General features: G+C 50.6%; 1 protein-coding gene across 3 annotated transcripts in view; it reads left to right on the forward strand.

The window, feature by feature from the left end:
* PBX1 (PBX homeobox 1) overlaps positions 1-21,011 on the forward strand; it is a 136,501-nt gene that overhangs the window by 61,138 nt on the left and 54,352 nt on the right. Inside the window, exon 1 of one of the 3 annotated variants that reach the window (XM_064148236.1) lies at positions 11,538-11,584. The exons of the other annotated variants lie outside the window; for them this stretch is intronic. Within the exon in view, the coding sequence (XP_064004306.1) occupies position 11,584 (1 nt within the window). The 5' untranslated portion in view covers positions 11,538-11,583. Of the gene's footprint in view, positions 1-11,537; positions 11,585-21,011 lie in introns of those variants that run through there. 3 annotated transcript variants of the gene reach the window in all.

The raw sequence follows: 21,011 nt of genomic DNA on the forward strand, positions 1-21,011 counted from the left end.
AAAGATTAAAAAGAGAGTGTATCACCTTTGGAAAAGAGGGGAGGTGTCCCAGGAGAAGTTCAAGGAAGTTGCTAGGTCTTGTAGAGGAAAAATTAGAGAGGCAAAAGCCCACTTGGAGCTCAGGCTGGCCATGGCTGCCAAGGAAAATAAAAAGTGTTTCTTTAAATATATGAATGGCAGAGAAGGGCCAAGGACAACCTCCAGTCCTTACTAGATAGAGATGGGAACATAGTAACAAAGGATGAGGAAAAGGCAGAGGTGCTTAACACCTTCTTTGCCTCAATCTTCACTAGTGGGACAGGTTGTCTCCAGGACAGCTGGACTCCTGAAGTGGTGGATGGAGTCAGGGACCAGTACAGTCCCCCTCTAATCCATGAGGAAGCAGTAAGGGATCTGCTAAGTCACTTGGATCCTCACAAGTCCATGGGACCGGATGGGATCCACCCTAGGGTGCTGAGAGAGCTGGCAGCTGAGCTGGCCAAGCCACTCTCCATCATTTATCAGCAGTCCTGGCTCACTGGAGAGGTCCCTGAAGACTGGAAGCTGGCCAATGTGATTCCCATACACAAGAAGGGTCGTAAGGAGGAGCCAGAAAACTACAGACCTGTGAGCCTGACCTCAGTGCCAGGCAAGGTCATGGAACAGGTCATCTTGGGTGCCATCACAAAGCACCTACAGGATAGCCAAGGGATCAGGCCCAGCCAGCATGGGTTTAGGAAGGGCAGGTCCTGCCTCACCAACCTGATCTCCTTTTATGATCAGGTTACCCGCCTGGTGAATGTGGGGCAGGCTGTGGATGTAGTCTACTTGGACTTCAGCAAAGCCTTTGACACTGCCACAAGAAGCTCCTAGCCAAGCTGGCAGATCATGGTTTGGACAGATTCACTCTGTGCTGGATCAAGAACTGGCTGGATGGCAGAGCTCAGAGAGTGGTGGTGAATGGTGCCACATCCAGTTGGCAGCCAGTCACAAGTGGTGTTCCCCAAGGATCAGTGCTGGGCCCAGTCCTGTTCAATATCTTTATTGATGATCTGGACGAGGGCATTGAGTCCAGCATCAGTAAGTTTGCAGATGACACCAAGCTAGGAGCAGGTGTTGATCTGTTGGAAGGTAGGAGAGCCCTGCAGAGGGACCTGGACAGGCTGGATGGGTGGGCAGAGGCCAATGGGATGAGATTTAACAAGGCCAAGTGCAGGGTTCTGCACTTTGGCCACAATAACCCCAAGCAGTGCTACAGGCTGGAGACTGAGTGGCTGGAGAGCAGCCAGGAGGAAAGGGACCTGGGGGTACTGATAAATAGTAAGCTGAAGATGAGCCAGCAGTGTGCCCAGGTGGCCAAGAGAGCCAATGGCATCCTGGCCTGCATCAGGAACAGTGTGGCCAGTAGGACAAGGGAGGTTATTCTTCCCCTGTACTCAGCACTGGTCAGGCCACACCTTGAGTACTGTGTCCAGTTCTGGGCCCCTCAATTCAAGAAAGATGTTGAGGTGCTGGAACATGTCCAGAGAAGGGCAACGAAGCTGGTGAGGGGCCTGGAACACAAATCCTATGAGGAGAGGCTGAGGGAGCTGGGCCTGTTTAGCCTGGAGAAGAGGAGGCTCAGGGGTGATCTTATTACTGTCTACAACTACCTGAAGGGGCATTGTAGCCAGGTGGGGGTTGGCCTCTTCTCCCAGGTAACCAGCAATAAAACAAGGGGACACAGTCTCAAGTTGTGCCAGGGTAGGTATAGGCTGGATGTTAGGAAGAAGTTTTTCACAGAGAGAGTGATTTCCCATTGGAATGGGCTGCCCAGGGAGGTGGTGGAGGCACCGTCCCTGGGGGTCTTCAAGAAAAGACTGGATGAGGCACTCAGTGCCATGGTCTAGTTGACTGGCTAGGGCTGGGTGATAGGTTGGACTGGATGATCTTGGAGGTCTCTTCCAACCTGGTTGATTCTATGATTCTATGATTCTATGCTGATGAAAACCCTTTTAATGGGCTAATCCCCTAGAAGGTGTTTTCTGTCCCTGAGTGCTTGGCGGCCTTGCCAGTTCTCATGGCAGTTCTCCTGTTGTAAGCTCCCTTCAAGGCATTAATGTGTTTTCTTCTTAAAACAACTTTTAGCCAAGGAGATAATGTAGATGAGAAGGGAGCCAGTGCTGCTGCCTCTACATCATCCCCACAAAGTGGATCACACAAAAGAAAGTGAAAGGAGAAATGTTTCTATGGCATTGCCAGCATTCATGTGCAGCTAGGTAACAGCATGTGCATGTGCCTGCATCCCTTTGTGCCTGCTGTATGACAGAAAGCAACCACAGTGTCTCTGCAGTGCTTCCAGAGAGCTGTTGATATGCTGTCAGGGGCTGTAACTTCTAGATCTACCTTATGTTCAAGGGGTCTTGCATATTCGGTGATCAGAGAAGCAGGAGAATAAAAGTGGGAGCAAAACGAGTGGGCAGCTCGTTGTGTGGTGTCTTCCTCCATGCTCTCACCTGCCTTGGCTCTTCAAGTGGGTATTTGTTTGTCTTTTGACTCCATTTTTTGCAAGCAGGGGGACTGTGCTGGAGCTTCCCCCTTCCTTTTGGGTAGCGATGAGTGTGTTTAGGGAGAGGTGGGTTAAACAAAGCCCTTGACATCCACATAAGCAACAGGTCACTGTTTCATAAAGGCATGATTTTCCTGTTATGGTGTTTCCGTGTCTCTTAACTCACAGATGAGTTGTAACAAGCCTTTCCTCAAGGAGCATCACCTCTTACAGCCCTGAGAGTAGTAAAATTGATGTCTTTCCAGCCATTCTTTCTTCATCTTGTCCTGCTCTTCACTGTGCAGCAGGACCCCACGCCCTTTTCTGGACTTTGTTTGCTTCCCATTTTTCCACTCTAAGGCATCCCCACTCTCCATCCCTGGCCTTCTTTGCTCATTTCACTGCACAGTTTCTGCCGGCTCAATTTATCCAGCAGTGCTTGCTAGGAGCCAATGGTCAGAGATGGAGAAACCAGAGACACTTTCATCCTTACCTGCTGTTCCGTGAGGAATGATGTGTAGATGAACAGGCATGTACAGCCTGTGGATCTCCAAAACCATGTAGAGGAGTGCAGGCTACCAGTGAGCAAATCTGCTCAAACATTTGAATCTTCATGTGTTAGCTAGAATAGCGTTTGGGTTGGAAAGAGATATGTGTGATGGGTCCTCACCAGCACATCTGGCCGCCTGGCCCTCTGAGGCAAGCTGTATGGACTAGGCAGAGTGTTTTTGAAGTGAGGTCTGGCTTTTGGTACTGGACTGAGAATCCCCAGTCTTTAAGAGGTTGCTCTGCAGCACAGCCCTGGGGAAAGTATTGCTGTTATTTAATGTGATGGACATGGTGGACTGAGGAGTCTGGAAAGACCCAGGGGGCTTCCAGCACAGATATCTTCCTTCCATCTCCAGTGTGTTCTGTGGTTTGTTGTAGTTGCAAACACTCATCAGAGCCTGTTCTCAAGGAAATATTTCCCAGTGTAGGTTGGGAGCCTTTCTCTGGAGATACATGGGATTGCTGAAGGCTGCACCCCAAGGTAAGCAGCCAAGTAGAGCCACCTCTTTCCTAACATCTGCTCCTTCTTAAGTCATTTAAATAGTAAATAAACTCCAGCAGGTTTTGCAGAGGGGTGAGGTTGGGGCTCTGCTTGGCCGTCACTTCTCCATGCTGGGGCTGTGCTGAGCTAGGAATGAATGATTGGGACTCAACAAAGTGTTTAAACACCAGAATTGAAATTAATGTCCCCTCATTGCTGGTGAGGCTGCCAATACATTACAGCAAGCACCTTCCCAAAGTGAAATGAATGTTTGTTTATCCTCATGAAATATACATCAAAACATGTTGGTGGGAGAGGCCACTAACAAGAGAACAGGCCAGCTCTCTTTAATTCCCAGCTGTGAGCAGACGTTGCTCCTCTCCTCTTTTCTCCTCTGTGGGCTTTATTTTTGAAGCCTAACCTGTCCACAGCTGTGTATCCAAAAGCATTAATATGGCTTTAATGAAAACTCGGGTTGATCTGTCCAAAGATATTGATGAGCAGTCCTCAATCGTATTAATCTTCTCATTGCGGGAGGAAATGAAGGTGGTGAGCAGGGCCATCAGGTGCTGCTGGAAGACAAGGGTGAGCTGGGAGCAGGGATGGCTACCACTGCCTGGCCCCACGTCTGGAGTTGGACCTTTTTCTGGCTGCAGGTTGAGTTTCTTCTTCTGGGGCCGGGGGCAGTGCTTTTAGAAACTGGAACCAGAGTGGCTGTGCCTTGGCTGGACTGCACGCCGCAATTCCAGGCCGGTATTTAACATTAGAATCATTAAGCTTCCGCCAATAAATCCATTACTGTTAATTATATTGAAGAGGCTAACGATCCGTCGACAATATTCCACCATCGATTGCCATTCGTGTTGAATGGCCACCTCGCCTTTGGTCCGTGCCAGGCCACGTTTTGAGGGGCTCCCTCCTCTCCTTGGCAGCTTTGGCAGCGGTGTGCTGCTCCTGCCGCCCCCTTCTCCCCCAGCGCAGGCCGCTCCTTGATAGGAGCGCGCTGCACTTCTTTATGGCTTATGGCAAACTGCCTTGATTACTTCTACTGTTGTACCCATTATGTGAATTAAATATGTATTCAGTTGCATGCTGCTTGCGTTGTTATTGCAGGGTGACATATGGTAGTGACTCAATTAGAATGAAACTAGCATTAGATAACCCTTCTGATTACATGCATCCCAACCCGCTCGGCAGCCTGGCTGTTGCCGCCGCTGCTTTGCCTGATCTCCCGTTATCGGCAAGCCGTGGGTTTCATTAGCTGTTAGCACCTCCAGAGGTGGGCTGTAGGCAGGAGCATGGCAAGAGGAGGCTGTGCAGGATGAGGCTGCGGCCCGTGGGCCCTCAGCTGCAGCTGGGCCCATGACCTCTTGCAGGAAGGATGCTCGCAGGGATACTTACAGCAATGTAGAAGTGCTTGCAGTGATACAGTGATGCTTGCAGCTATGCAGTGATGCATTGCTTGCACACTAGCTCTCTCCCCCATGGCCTACCATCATCACCCTCTTTACCTTTTCTTATGGTAGCACCTGGGTTTTTAGGAGCCCAGAAGCACCTGAGCTTGGGCCCATCCACTGGCTGCCAGCCAGGTGTGCTGTGATGGATAGTGCCAGGGCAGCACAGCCCTTTGCAACCAGCTGTCTGTGCCTAGGCAAAGCTTTTGCAGAGTTGGAGGATGTCCTCAAGCAGCTGCAAAGAGGGCTTACGTTTGGTTTGGTAGATGGCTGCTTCTGGCTCTGGTAAGTGCCACCAAGCTTTCTGTAAAGGAAAGGCATGACAGAGCTGGTGATTTTATTTTCTTCCATGTAAATCAAGTGCCTGGTGAGAAATGTCTTGATAGGAGCTGATCTTTTTAGCTTCTGGGATTGGAGATCACAGGGTGGTGGTGGGTGGCTTTGGCACTGCTGCCCTCTGGTGTGCACACTGACTGCTCCCTGGGGTGCCTGGGACGACTGCATGTAACCAAAAGATTTTCTGCTTCCTCAGTTCCCTTCTGTCCTGCAAAAACCAGCTCAAATCTTAGGTTTCTTGAAGCTAGCAAGGATGGATTCCTTGCACTGTTTCTGGCCCTGAGAAAACTCTTCTGTGGGCACCAGCAGAAGATGCTGTTGGTTCTGCAAGTGAGTCTCCAGCTTTGAATTTTGGCAAGAGGAAGCCTGGATGTCTTAGATGCACCACACAGCAGCCAAACTTGGCATGACTACTGATAGCCACTGGATAGTCGCATGCACTGTGTGGCCCTAGAGTTTGGAGGGTAACTGAAAGAAGGTGTGAGCACCTCCTGCTGCCAAGCTCACTGCTTTTACTCTGTAGCTTGGTGAAACTGTTTGTCAGCAAATCCTGACACAAATAGAAAACAGATTAATTATATAAACATGATTGTGTTGCAGAAACAAATCTCAGTTTATGAACCCCTTGCAAATGCTTCTCTGCGAAGGATGCTCGCCGGTCGTGCTGCCATCGGTCCCAGCACCCAGCGTCTCCTCCGGAGCTGGGCAGAGGGAGGGAGCTTTATAAATCGAGTAGCGACAGCGATCAGGCAGTAAATAACACACTTCCCACTGACAGGGCTTAGCTAAATACAAATTTTATCTGGGCACGTATATAGCTATTGAGGGGGATAGTTGTGAATGGAAAATAATACAGCTTGAAAAAAGGGGGAAGGGAGGAAAAAAGGCACTTGTGGATTTTTTTTCCCACATCTGAGCTCAGAGTTTGGTTTGCATCTTTCATTGCTCCCTAATTCTTTGTATTTCTGCTGCGTGCTCCCCGTGCGAGCGTGCCTCTGTGTGCGCACACGTGGGCCTGCATGCACATTATGCTGTCAGGCCTCTGCGGGAAGCTTTATTCTTGCTTTTGCAAGTGGGATGTTTCTTTTCGCAGCGGAATAAAGGCCTTTCCCAGCAGAGGACTGGCAGGCTGTGGCAAAGATAGTTGCTCCTGCAGTCCTAATCTTTTGAGCCCGTTCCGGACAGTAGCCCAAAGCTCATTAGCAGCCTTTCTGGCTCAGGGTTTTCTGGGTGGCTTTGGGGGCTATGAAGCCCATCTTGTGGTGCAAAGAACAGTGAACCTGAACTGTGCCACCCCTCTCCAGGGAAATCTTGGAGAGGATGCTTGGGTGCAAGCATTGTCCATCTCTGGCCAAGTTCTTCAAATTTTAGATGCTCATGAGAGCTTGGTGCTGGCTTTGCTCAGGGGTCCCTCCTGCGGAGGTGATGCTCTTCACTTGCAAGGAGTGAGAGCAGACGGTTCATTTCCCGAACGTGAAGCCTATGTGGTTGGTTGGTATGTTTTCCACCCAGAGCAGAGTTTGCAGGGTGAGCTGGGGGGATGGTGTGATGGTCTTGCAGGATCTGTCCCTCTGTTGCTTGCCTTGCTATTGCTTGTGTTGCTTTCGGCTAGAAAACCGTCAGCTCATACAAATGACTGACAGCAGCCAGCATCAGCCCTTGGCAGGTATGTAAACAAAAGAAGGAACCGTTTTCTGTTTGCTCTTTTTTTCCCCTTTCTTTTTTTCTTTTATATTCTCTCTCTCTTCCCCCCCCTCCCGTTTTTTTTTTTTTTTTTTTGATGTCTTGGAGTCATCAAGCATGATGTAGCCTCCATGCATGTCCCTGTCCAGAGGTGGTGTTGGCCTTGTCTGGTGTCAAGCTGGAGGGTGTCAGCTTGATTTCGGAGCGGCTGGAAACAAAGGGACTGGAGAAAGAAATAACTAACTGCGTGGCTGTGAGGATGGTTACCTGCTTCTTATGTTTTGAGTCCTCCAAACCTCCCTCTCCTCCAAGCATCCCCTTTGGCCCTCACATGTGTTTCCTCCTCATCTTTCTGCCGTGGGCGGGTGCTTCCCTGCTGGTCTCTGTAAGCTGCCAAGTGAGCACAGCCCCCGAGTCTGTAGGGCTGTCAAGGGCTATGTCTTTCTCCGATTGATTGGAAAAGTTCTTGTGCATGGATTTATTTCTTCAAATTTTTTTCTTCAATGAAAACCACCACCTGAGCAGGTCTCTGTCATGCCTACACATCTCATGCAGAAAGCAGATGAGCTCACAGACAGTGACTTAAATACCAACATGCTCCTATCCAGGAAAAAAAAGACAAGCAAAAATACTGAAAAGGTGGATTTTTTTTTCTGCTTAATTTTCAGTTTCTAAAGTGACAGGTAGTTGCTTGGGTTTGTTTTTATTACTTGTATTATTATTATTATATATTTGGGAATGGTTCCCCTTTTCCCTCGCTATCCCGGCTGCTGGGGTTGCCCATGTTGCTGAAGAAAGGAGCAGGCAAACCTTGGAGCTGTGACCACACACTTGATTTTGGCTCCAGGGAATTTCTCAGGAGTGAACGGGGATGGGAAATGCTGTTGAGGCTGGTAAATCACAAACAGGAGTGGATTAAGTGGATTAGTGATTTCTGACCAGGGGCTGGTATGGAGCAGGTGGGGTTTTGCTTGCTGCTGCTGTGGGGTCTGTGGGGGTTATGGTAGGTGATCCTCCAGCTCTGAGAGCTGCAGCTCCTTTCTCTCTTGCTGCTTGTCCTCTGCTCTCCCAAACTATCCTCTGCAAGCACTGCCTGGCCCATTTCTGCTTTGGGTGCAGGCAGCTGCCTGCACTCACCTTTGGCTGGTGGAGGTGTTGAAAGGAAGCTGGGGTGCAGTCTCCTGCATCCTTCTCCCCTAAGCCACCCTGTCCCTGGGGACGGGAGCAGTGGACTGAATTGGAAGCATTGTGCTCCAAGAGTCTTCTAGCCCTTCATTTGGGCAGGAAGGAAACTGCACTTTTAGTCCTCCTTTCTCTCTTGCTCTCTTTTTCTCCTTTCCCTTCCTCAAAAACAACCCAACCAAAAACCCAAACCAAAAAACCCAACAATAACAAACCACTAACAAACCCACAAAAAATAAAATAAACCCCCAGCAGAAAGCAAGCTGTGATACTGTCGGGCCTGGCGTTGATGTTATTTATTTTCCTCAGTTGCTGCTCTGGAAGCCCAGAGTTGACAGAGCGGTTTTGTAGAATAGAAACATTATAGACTGTTACTGTCAGAGTGTTAAATGTGATGGATAGAGAAATACAGGGGAGGGAGGGGACTTTACACTAGCCATGTCTGCCAGCGAGGGTGCTCATGGGAGAATAAACCATCCGCATATAAGAAATGAATGAGGTAATGTGGCGGGAGGTAATGGACTCTTGCAACAGAGATGCGCCTTGCTGGCTGGACTTAACCCTCGCCACTCTGCTGGCCAGACAGGGCAGAATGGAAGGGCATGGGCCCCACTCCCTGGGGCCCTGACATCTGGCATGTTCTGGGATAGGATGCTGAGGTGAGGTGGGAGGAGCTGGGTCCCGTGGAGCTAAGGGGAGTACTGCCTGGGTCCCTGCAGACTCACCCTTTCTCACAGCAGCTCTTGCCACATGCCCAGGGTGGAGCATCTTCACAGTGAGCACCTAGAGATTTATTCGTGGCTCATTAGCAAAGGCACCTGTGCTGCTTGGGAGGTCCACAGGGATGAAGCCATTGGCAAGCAGCAGCCCAATGGCTTCCTTGAGGTGGCTGTGGTTTGGGGTCCTGCTGAGGGTGTGTATGGGTGTCTTGGTGTCTCAACTATCAAGGTGGGGAGCACAGGGCAGGAGAAGAGAGAGATAGTCTTTGATCAGGCCTTTCTGTTTTGTCAGTGTCAGGGGTACTGGGAAGTTGAGAGGCTTCGTATTCATTTGTCTGATTGTGTAGAGTGCGAAGCTGGAGTCCAGAACTGAAATCCCATGGTTATGGTGCTCAGTTTGTGCTTCAAACATCGTTTCTTGTGCCTGGAGGAACTAGTTGAGTGGGGAGAAGCCCTGACAGTTGGTGCTCTTCCAGCTCTGTGGCTGCCCCTGGGGAGGGCAGACGTCTTCTGGTTCACATCAGTGGCTTTTCCAGTCGTCCATTTAACTATCAAATTGTAATTTGAAGGCTAAAGAGCGTTTGGTGCTTGTTTCTTTCCTTTCTCCTCACAGACCCCCTCTGTAGCTCTCTCCCAAGGAGACCCTGTGGGCAGTGTTATCTCCTGCCTGCAGAACCACAGAATCACAGTGCTTTGTGTTGGAGGAGCCATCAAAGATTATCTAGTGCATCCCCAGGCCGTGGGCAGGGAAACCTTTCACAAGATCAGGCTGCTTAAATTTAGCCCCATCCAACTTGGCCTTGAACACTTCCAGTGATGGGGCATCTACAGCTTCTCTGGGCAGCCTCTCCCAGTGTCTCACCACCCTCACCATAAAACATTCCCCTCGTTTATCTAATGTAAATCTTCTCCTGTCAGTTTAAAACCCTTACTCCTTGTCCTAGCACTACAGGCCCAGGTAGAAAGTCTCTCTTTGTTGTTCCTACAAGGATGATGGGCTTGCAGGGGGTGAGATGCCTCGGGGCGGGGGCCAGCCTGGATGCGGGGCATTGTGCAGCCCTGGCAGCTCTCACGGCCCCTTCCCTTCATGCTCTGCTGGGTGTCCAGCCTGGCTGCGCAAAGTTTGTCGTGGTCGCTGCGTGTGAGTAATTAAATTACTTCCCTGTGCATTTTTCCCTCGCTGACTTTTGCCCACCACCTTATCTCCAGCTCATGGAGCTTCCTTCACACATCCTTGGAGGAATGTCTCAGCCTTCGTGAGGCCTTGCTAACCTTGTTGCTCGTGTTCTCGTCAAAGGTACTGCTGGCTCATGCTCTTCTCTTGGGAGTAGACTTACTAAGCAGTAGTGGGCAGGCCTTCTACACTCATGGCCTTGCTGAGCAAAACCATTTCTTCTCTCTTCCACCTCGTAACTAACCTTTAGCCTTGCTTTTTGCTGGGAGAAGGGTTAAATTTGATGAAATTTGATGAATCTTTTGGAGGACTCCAGACAACACCAGCTGTGCTTCGTGCCTCCTGTTGCTGGGTGTGCAGCAAATGTAATACATCACTGAGGTAGGTTTTCTTCTTCCTTACAGGCACTGCTAGTTAATCTTGGTGGTATCATGTCCATCTCCAGGCTTTATCCTATCTATTTATCATTTTAGCTGGTACTGAAGTGAGACTCACAAGTCGGTGAGTCTGTGGCTCATCTCACTCCATTTTTTAAAAATAGGGTATGACACTTTGTGTCCTCTAGTGTAATGAGAGATTGAGCTGCTAATGAAAATATGCAATCATTTTATTTCTGAGTCCCTGCAGAACTCTAAAGCAGGTATTATCTGGTCCTGGTGACTCCTCATTTTTCATTATCCAAACGTGTTTTAACATCACTACTTCTGACATCTCAATCTCTGATTGAGCCTTGGCTTTGCCACCTGAATGATGGCCCATGCTCAAGGATCACATTGTGTTGGGTTGCTGAAAGCTTTGCACCCAGCAGATGCCACCACACCAGCTCCTCTTGAGATCAGCTCTAGGTGGATGGTATCGAGATTCAGGCTTGCTGTAGGTCCTGTGACAGAATTCATCCTTGTCTTGGTTTGTGAGCTCCCAGCTAGTTAAAAATTGCATCATGTGTTTGTGGAATGGATGAATTTGAGGAATGGCTTTGTATTTGCATGCTGCTTCTTTGGGGCCTGAATCAGCTTTCTTTGGGATTCTCTGAGAATCCCCGAAATGTTTTTGTCTAGGAGGTGTCTGGCTGCTCTGGCTCGAACCTCTTAACCTGGGCATTCTAGTGCTGGGCCTGCCCTCTCCACTGGACAATGTTGGAGAAGCAGGAGAAGCCAATCTTGAACGAAAATCTCTTTCCCATGACAGTGCAACAGGAAGATGCCAGTGACAGGGGACACACACTGCCTGCCCCAGGGGTGCAGCCACAGTGTCAGCAGGGGGCCCTGGCGATGGCAGCCTCCCCATTCAGGGGCAGCTGTTTGTACCCCTAGCACTCTGAGAACTGTTCCTCAAATCGCTTTTATGTTTCTTTTTTCCCAAGCTTTGTGCTCCAAATCAGCTTGATTTGGTAAAAGGCTTCCACGGCAGCACATCCCAGGTAATTTATTCCCGGGTGCTGTAGTCTGAAGCAAAGCAGAGCAGAGGACCTCCAGTCACAGCTGTGCGCACACGCAAAAAGTTAAGTATTCTTGCTTTCGCTGACAGTACAAAGGTGTCATATACGAGAAGGATTGACACAGACCAAAGGGTCTTGTGGGAAATATGATAATAACTATAAAGAAGACAGATTATTCCCCAGTTGCCAACATTCAAACCTTTTTACAGTCAGTTCAAACATATAAAACTTTATTGCTGTAGCAGAAAGGGGAACAATTTCTGGTTGCACAGCTTTCCCAGGGCTGGGTTTATACTGTCTGTGTTATTGCTCTATAGTGGCATTTTAAAGTTTATTGAACAAGACTTTTACAATTGAAGGAAGTATATAAAACTGTAAATTTATTAGATTTTTCAGGATAAGTGCCCTTTCTAGTTGTGCTCAAGAATTCGGAGCTACAAGGAACTGCTAGTTACAAGACTTATTAATATTAAAGACTGAGAGCGCGCACATTTTATACCTTAACTGATCTAAAAAATAACATTATGGTGTTACTGAAAATCCGAGCTGTCACCCGGCAGGGCGTGTGGAATGTTTGTGTGCGTTGTGTGCGTATCGACAGTCTGTATCCGTGTGCAGGTAGATGTGCGTCTGTAGGCAGAGCGTGTCTAGGTATGGCTTGTGGGGGTGCCCAGGCGCGTGCCGCGTGAGCGCGTTTGGTGTGTAAACAAACAAGTGCGTGTGTGTGAGCACAAACATCTAAATGAACTGAGGTTCCGTGCAGGGTTTTATTTGCATGCACATTTAGCTCCTGTATTCCTCAGCACTTCATGGTGTGGAGCCTTGGCGCATCCGCAAGGCTTTGAGGTGATGTGGAAATAGACCGAAGAGGGTGCCTAGGTGGGTGCGATGGTTCCGTTGTGCCTGGCTGTGTGTGCTGTTCGCTGGCATCGCTGCGTAGCTCGCCTGCGAAGACCTCCAGTATGTGAATTTGTACATTTATGCATGATTTACACCGTGTTCACCGTTCACCTGGTGATGTTCTTTGCCTAAAACCAGTATGTGGTGGTGGGATGGTGTGTTCCAAAGAGCTGGGTGCATGTCCCTACCTCCTGCCTTCTCCTTAGAACTGTGGCCGAGTAACAGCAGTTGTAAATTTGCAGGGGCTGAATTCTCTGGTCGGCATATTTGCTCAAGGCTGCTTATGCAGCAAAATCAGGCTGTAATGCTGCCAGAGACAGCTCTGGGAGAGCTCATCCCACATACAATCTGGGGGAAACCCTGCTCTTGAAGAGGCTCTCCTCTAAGTTTCCTTTTTCCAGCTTGGGGATAATTTCACCTGATTATGTGATTCAAATTAAACTAACTCATAAATCTGCTCTTCTATCTGCCGCATGCGGAGCGTTGCCTGCTCACCATGGTGGCTGCAGTGAGCATCTAAGTGGGTTTTGCACTGCAGTAGCTGTGGTGAGCATTTAAGAGTTCATTCTTGGATGGGGATGTCTGCTGGAGTAAAGGCTGTTGTGAAATGCCTCTCACTGGGCCTGGGGGCTGGGAATATATCTGTCAGCTCAGGATAGTCTTCTTCCACCGCTCTTCTCTGCTGGACCAGCAGAGCCACAGAAGTAGAGGCTTTCAACTTTGGTGTCTGCAGTGGTAACTTGGAAGGGTCAGCGAGTGCTTTGGAGGCTGAATAGGAGCAAGCAGAAGCACCATGAAATGACAGTGAAGGCAAGGAAGTCAATAAGCCCTGAATCTTTTATGAGACCTTGGATATTCTGATCACAGCTCTGCTGGCACTGAGCTAGGAATACAGATTATCTGAGAAAGCATCCGTGACTTGAAGCTCAGTCCTGGATCTTCTTCAGTTTTTTAGCCTGCCTCCCCATATTGTCTTTTTGATGTTGTTTTCTCCTGGCGGGGGGGTTCCCCTTTTTCTCCTGTGTTTTGCCTACAGTGGGGGCAGAGCCCAGGTGTGATTTCTGGGAGCCAAGGCTGGCTGGAGAGGAGAGTGGGAAGAAGGTTAGTGCAGCTAATGGGGGCTAAGAGCCTTATCCCTGCACACTGTAACAAAACCAGGAAGCAGCACTGCATGGCCTGAGTCGCAAGAGAAGGAAAGCCCTGGGATCCCTTGTGATCCCTCGCTGCACGGCGTGGCCGTGCTGGAATCGCAAGGGTTCTTGCTGAATTCATTCTGGGTTTGGAAGCAAGAAGGAGGAGGATGGGGAGGAGGTAAAAAAAAAAAGACCCCTACATTGAGATGAATTTATGCCTGAGCTAGTCTTGGGAATGCAAATGTGTTTAAGACTCTCTGAGCTGAACCACCCCTTTTGGGAAGAGGGAGGGGGGAAAGGGAGGGGAAAAAAAGAAGTATGACACAGAAGGGACACCAGGAGAATATGAAATGAGGGTGTGTGGCCCCTCCTCCTGAGCTCTGCCGAGCTGGCATACAGGCACGCAGTGAGGAAATGCCAGGATGCTATGTGGAGGGGCAATCCATGGAGGTGCTGCACTCCAGTGGCAACCCGTCGCTCTGCCTCCATCCCCCATGGAGAGGTGGGCACAGGTGCCTCCCCACCATTCTTTGCCCTCTTGCCCCCCACTCGCACTAGCCTGGCCAAAAACACCTGCTGATAAGACAGAGCCCCACTGGGACTGGTCAGAGCTCTCCCAGCGTCATAGGGATGCTCACCCAGAGGTCCATGAAGCGGAGGGGAGGAAGGCAGCAGGGAGAGGAGAAAGCTGGCAGCGAGCAGGAGGGAGGAGGGCTGCAGGAGGAGATGAGAACCCACTGCCAATTGGGCAGTTGTGTCTGTTGTCTGGAGGCTGCTGCTAACCACTCGTTACAATTAAAATGAAGTGTCCGTCAGCGGCTATCTTCGCTGTGTGGCCCATATGTTTCTGAGCTGATACTGTCCGGATTATTCTGTTTGGGAGGACGATAACGGCTGTTTATAACCTTGGCAAAGACTGAGCCCTAATCAGGCTGGAGCACATTTTCACCGACTGGCTGATAACGGGCTGTTAGCTGCCTTATCGCTGGGGAGAGATAGGCCAAAATAAGCAGATCTGTGAGCACAGGAGCCCAACCAAGAGGCACATACTCTGGCCTGGCCTTTATTTTTAGATGCTCTTTTCTTTCTTATTTCCCCCCTTCCCCCTCCTTTTCCTGGCTGATTTCAGAGAGAAGGGGAGGATTATTTCATCAGAAGAGGAGGGAGGGAGGCAGCAATTCTGTTCATGTGGGTAAAATGGGGTGGCAGGAAAGGGGTGCAAAACTAATCCAGGGGTGTTGCATTGCTTTCTGTGTGCCTCACAGTTACCTTGTGGGCCCCTCTGCTGCTGAGGGCATTTCCATCTTTAGGAAGAAGAGTGAAGTATATCTGTCCTCCTCCTCAGCATCTCTTTCTCTTGCCTTCTGCTTACTTGGTGTTCCTTTCTCTGGTGCTGGCCCTCTGAAATAGGGCAATGGGCTGGTTTTGGGGTGGAATTGGTTTTGTGCATAGGAAAGGTGTTTTGAAAGCAGTTCTACTGAGCTTTCTCCCCAAAATGGGATTACTTGGAAAAGGTGATGTACAGCAGTGAGACCTGGGCACTGCTGCTGCAGACACAGGACCAGAGCGTCTTGAAATCATGTGCAGTTGGATACCTAATGAACCCAGTTTTCCAAAAGGCAGCCTCTCATTGAGGGTGGTGAGAACATCTTCCCAGTCTGCACTGGCACTTGACTATTCCCAGCGCCTGAGACAACCTGGTGTTGTTTGTGATGCAGTTGTGTGATCCCAGACATGCCACCCTGGTGTAGCCCAAGTCTTGCTCCATCGTGCTCATGTCTCTGCTCTTGAATCTTCCAGTGGAAATGGTCCAGATCTCCCAGTGCTGCTCTTCCCTCCACTGCTCAGGCTCTGCCTTGAAGTCCCAGGCAGGTGTTCAAATAAATAATGCAGCTAAAAATACCTTTTGGCAGCAGCTGGGAGTTGTTGCGAGTGGCAGTGCCGGAGTGGTGGGAATACAGCATCCTGACTCCGCGGGCAGGTGCGTCTGCGTGCTCCGGAAAAGAGCGAGCAAGTGCTGCGCAGACAAGGGTCTGCCGCCTCCTGGGTGTGCCGTGGTCCCTCCGGCAAGCTGAGGCACTGATTCTGAGCTCCCCGGCTTTGCAGCAGGCATCGCCTTCACTGAGGTTGACTTTCAGTGTAAAGATGCTGCTGAGAGGACCCAAGCAGACACATCCTAGCTTCTGGAGGACTGTCACACCGGCCCTGCATCTTGAACAGTATCCCCTTTGGGGAAGGCTTTGCAGGCTGGATAGTGCAGCTGCTCGTAGGGAAGGAGACTGAGCTCTTCCCAGGCATATCCTGGTCCTGCAAAAGCACTTAGCATCTCGGGCTTTCAGTGTGCTTTGCTGGAACTGGCTGTTTTAAAGTCTCCCACAAACCCCTTCTGCTGGCTGCCCTTTCCAGGGGAGTTGTCCCACCCGAAGACAGCTCATTGTGGCTTCTCCCCCTCCCTTCATTCACCAGGACCTCAGTGGGTGTGGTGGGCTCCATCTCTGCTAAGCACTTGTCTCCTGGCTCTGCTAGGAGGAGACCCTTAGAGAACTCTCCCAGCAGCAAGTTGTTGGACGACAGATTTAATTATTGCAGCAGGAACGTTGCTCAGAGCAGACCATCCTTCAACTGGCTGCAAACAAAACCAACCTTGGTTTTCCTCTTGCCCAAATGATAGCAAACTGTTTGCTGCGGGTCGTTGATGCTCCCACTCCGCTGAGCAGAGGAGGAGGGATTGTAGACTGCTCCTCTGCTATGCCAATATATTTTAGGGAGCACTGGCCACCTTCTTCACCAGCTGTGGACCTTTCAGTGGGTTGTCCTTGTGTGCATCAGCTTGGGGAGCAAACATGGTGTTGATGGAGAGCAAAGCTTGTTGCAGAGTCCCAAAGCAGAACATGCCAGAGTGCAAGGCTGGGGAAGCTGGGATACTCCTAAGGTTAATGCTGCTTGGCGAGGGCTTGAGACTTTGTCCTGTTCATCCTGTTCATAGTGCTGGCCAAAGCTGTGACAGCCCTTCAATACTGGCAGCTCTTGCTTTGCCCTCCCTCTAGGAGCAGATGAGGAGGCTGGTGAGGTGGTTGTGGTGGCCAAGGGTCACCCGTGGTGTGGTTGATGCTTGAGTGCCACTGTCTCATTGCATATTTGGCCATGGCTCCTTTTGAGGCTCAAAAAGGTGAAGCCAAATGGTGTGCTGGAAAACCTTCCCGATTCCAAGGGAGATGCTGTCTAGGAATTGCTGGCAGCTTTTCCAGGCTTTTTGAGTGTGTTTGGCCTGTTCTTACAGGAGAAGTGCAAGCACGGTGCAAAATCAGCTAAGGCTGGACCATCTTTTGGAGTCAAAACACATTCTGGCTATGTTGTGGTGTTCCAGCAGTGGTGTGGTGGTCCAGCACATGCCCCCAGAAACATGTCCGTGGAGACTTATCTCAGTCCGCAGGGCTGGGGGGTTTGCTGCAGCTCAGCAGCCTGCTGCCGGCCCGTGAAATGCAATCAGAGCTGTGCGAATGCCACGAGCCAGGGCAAGCTGACTCTTCCCATCTCATCCCGCAGAGAACAAACAGAGCTCAAGGTAAAGCGCTGAAATTTCACCGTGACCTTTTCTTAAAGCATTATAATCAAGTTGAACGTTTCCAGTTGTCCCACTAATGTTTGCCCCATGGGAGAAGGCGTCCTGCTTTGAGGGAGGATGTTTGTGGCAACAAGCGTGCCTGCCCCGGGAGCTCATGGTGCTGGATGCCAAATGCCTGCTGGGGAAGCGGGGGGCAGAGGGCTGTGGCTGCTCCCTGCCTCCTGCTGTAATGCAGCCAGGGGAAGGAATCTGCTGAACGTTCTGCATCTGCTACAGCCTTTGCTCAGGGCTCTTCAACACATGGATTGTAAAACACACACCGCCTGGCGTGTCGCTGGGCACCCGTAAGGCCTCCCAAGTGTGATTTCAAGACATTGCTGTTGGCTTGGACGGTGGGATTAGCAGCACTCGCCTGCATACAGGTTGAGATTGGCTTGAGGCAACTTTGGCCAGGAACTGGAGCAGCTTGATCCAAGGATATGCAGAGACAGCCTTCAGAAGTCCATCTTTGGATATAGAGGAGGCCTTTCTGGGGAGAAAAGATGAGCTGTGTTTATGCTGCTGTGTCTGCTAGACCCTTCTTGAGGTCATGATCTCTCTATACTGGTGCCTTGTCGTACTGTGCTCAGCCTTCTGCGTGCAGGAACATCTCTCTTCAGTGTGAACAGGCAACTGTCCATCCTGTGTTCCCTAGTCCCAGTGGCTTGCGTGCCACAGACTGAGGTTTCCATGTCCTTCAACTAGCAATGGAGAAGGTGGTGCTGTCTGCTTTGATAAAGGGGACAAGGTCTGCTTGGTGCCCTGCTCTGATGCCCAGAGCCACACGAGTGACCCATCCAAGCACAGCTGGATGGGAAGGCTAGGAGTGTGGGCCAGCTTGCTCTGGGGAGGGAAGATGTTTCTGCAGATCCTTCTCCATCCGGGACACTCTCCTGCAGTTTGGCTCAAAATGCCCATGACCTTCAGGCAGAATTTTTCTGTCACTACCAGATCTCTCAAAGATGTTTAAGGGATGAAGGATGGAGATACCCCTTTGTGTGTGAGTGGTGATGGTGAGAGCAGTAGTGCCAGGGTGGGGGCACACACAAGGCTGAAAACATCCCTTCTCTGGAAGCATGCATTGGCCTCACCAGCCTTGCTAGCTTGTGACCACCTCTTGAAGCAACTGAGTGCTTACAGCTGCACCCACACATGGTGTGATCTCTTCTGCCTGCTGTATCCAACCACTCTGTGCCCTCCTGTACCCACAGTGCTTGCTTTTGTCCTGCAAAGCGAGGGTCCCCTCCAGCTTCTTGCACGTGCTGGCACCACTGACATTTAGCTCTGCTGGCTGCCAACAATGCACGTGTATGAGGAGGGTGACAGGGGGCTGGCCCCCGCCCTGTGACCTCTGCAGACACAGAGCTGCTGCCACGTGTGGCTGCAGGGGGTCAGCTTTATTTCTGAAATGTCTCCTTACAGCATTCTAGCAACCCCGGGTGGGTTTTGGGTGGGGTGCTGCTGCTTCCCAAGGGCTTCCTCCAGGCAGCAGCTCTGTTTGCACAAGGCATTGGATTCAGCTGCAGTGGTTCCAGCATGGAAAATCGAGTTCACTATATTGCTGATGTCTTGTCTGAACTGGCTGTATGCAATGTCATCGAGTACTGTGATCTGTGTGGTGCTTGGGACCTCAGGAGATGCACATCTTGGCTGTGATTTGTCCCAGATGGTGGCTTAAGTGTGGTGCTAGTGTGATACAAGTGGGTGGCTGCGTGCTGGGAGGGTTTCAGGGTGGCAGCTCCCAGGTCATCTTGCTTTATCTCCCTCCCATGCATACCTAGAGGTCCTCAAGATGTGATGATGCCCTACCTGTTTCCTTCCAGAGGGTGAACGGTGCTTGCCATTGACCTGCCTTATGCTGCCTTTGTGAGAAGGGCTCAGTCTCACTTTTGGGGGTCGGTCGCCATGCATCCTGTGCTGTGGGCAGGGCGATCTCGGGAAGCTGCTGCCACGTGGATGTTGTCCAAGTGGCGATGGTGTCTTCCTAGGCTCAGATGTAGTCATTCCACAGGAGATGGGATGATCTGGAAACCAAAGCATGAGACCACTAAGAGGCACAGCATTAAAGGTAGTGGTCTCCTTGGTAGCCCACGGTAGGGCAGAGCGATGAAGCATGGTCTGCAGACTGCTGTGGGAGGCAGATCTGGTCTGTGCACGTGTCTGCTTGGGCTTGCTCCTCATTCCCAGCCATAAACCACTAATGGAGCAGCCTCCTAGACCAGCACACAAGTGCCCCCTCCCCACCTTGGTGCCTACTCCCATGTTCCCCTTCACCTTCCTCCCTGGGGCGGACAGAGAACCCCATTTCCCTCCTCCTTGGGCAGGTCTTCCTCACACAAAATGGCTCCCTCCAAGCTCCCCCTCTGCTTCCCCATCCTTCCCTTCCCCAAAAGTTTCTTGCTCTGGGGTTCGCCGCAGAGCTGTCCTCTGTCTCAGTTGTTCCTGGCTGTCAGAGGTTATATATATCTGCTCTGCTCATGCTCATCCTCTGTAACCATTTTCTGCTACAGAATCTTCTGGCTGCTCGTTGAAGCCTTAATCCGTAATGCAGCGATCAATGGGTGTGCGCCTTTACCACTCGGATGCTCATTTTTTAATCCCCACTGCCTCCTTCAATGTCATCCCTTCCCATTTTTCTTTATAGAATTTCAAGTCTACTGTACCTGCTGATTACTTAGCAGAGACCGCTGGACATCTCCCTTAATTAATTCCATCGATTTCTCAAATCCCACAAGGTTTGGGGTCCTTAGATTTCTGAAGCAGCTAAATGGAATGTCTAAATTCCGACATTTTCCCTCTATAAATTGTTTTGCCAGGGAGACGCTGGGAGGCAGCGCTCGGCTTTATTTATTTGGAGGTGATCTTAGCCCCGGAGCCGTCCCTGTCCTTGCTGCGAGCACCGAGGAGGGCATTGGGAGGGGTTGCCGCTCACCTTCATCGCCAGGCCGTGCCCCCTCCATGCCAGGGATGCTTTAGCAGAGCCGTGATCCTCCTCTCTCTGCCACACATCCCAGGAGCAGCATCCTCCCGGCGAGGGAGCAGGGTGGGACCAGCCTCGGGAAGGGAGTCAGCTCCTGGAAGGGGCCTGTTTACCAGTTGGGCCCTCGCGGCGAGCGGCTGGGGAAGACTCTGTTGCTATGCACAGGGAGCTTAATTTTATTACTACTCTCTGCTATTTAATGCCTGTCTCTCAGGCAGCTGGTGATGTTTTAATGAAGCTGGAATTGCATAGTCTGTAGCACTGGATAATCGTAAGCTGCCGAGTCAGAATCAAATTAATAATTCATGAAATTAAAGTGTATAATTAATTCAAACTGCAGATGAGGAGGGACCTGAGTCCTCGGCCTGAAAGGAGGCACACACATGTCCGTAAGACGTGTGTCTGTGTGCAGCCCTCTGCAGTCACAGCTGTAGCTGCGCCGGGCCCCTGGCGAGCCTGGCCAGGTCTGCTGCCTTTTGCCCTCCTAGCTCCAGGTCGTTGGGCTGTGCTGCCTGCCTGGGCTGTAGCTATAAAGGTTTTGATTGGCTTTGCTTGGGAACTTACACACCCACATTCTGTTTTCAGGTTAGGATGTCCATGCTAGCATTTGGTCCAGAAAGGGTAGTTTTGCCCAGGGAGGTGGTTGAATCACTGACCCTGGATGCATTTGAAAGTCTTTTGGGGATATGGTTTAGGGTGCGCCTTGTAGAGTAAGGGCATGGGTTGGACTTGGTGATGCTGAAGGTCTTTTCCAACCTACCTGTTTCTGTGGTTCTGAGACACTTGGTGTCTGGGGAAGCCTGTGCTGCCATGTCGCAGGGTATGGCCACGTCTCCTTTTCTCTGGAGAAGAGCAGCAGGGTAGACCTTCTC

This window comes from Pogoniulus pusillus, chromosome 8 (assembly GCF_015220805.1).
Source record: "Pogoniulus pusillus isolate bPogPus1 chromosome 8, bPogPus1.pri, whole genome shotgun sequence".
Lineage (NCBI taxonomy): Eukaryota > Metazoa > Chordata > Aves > Piciformes > Lybiidae > Pogoniulus > Pogoniulus pusillus.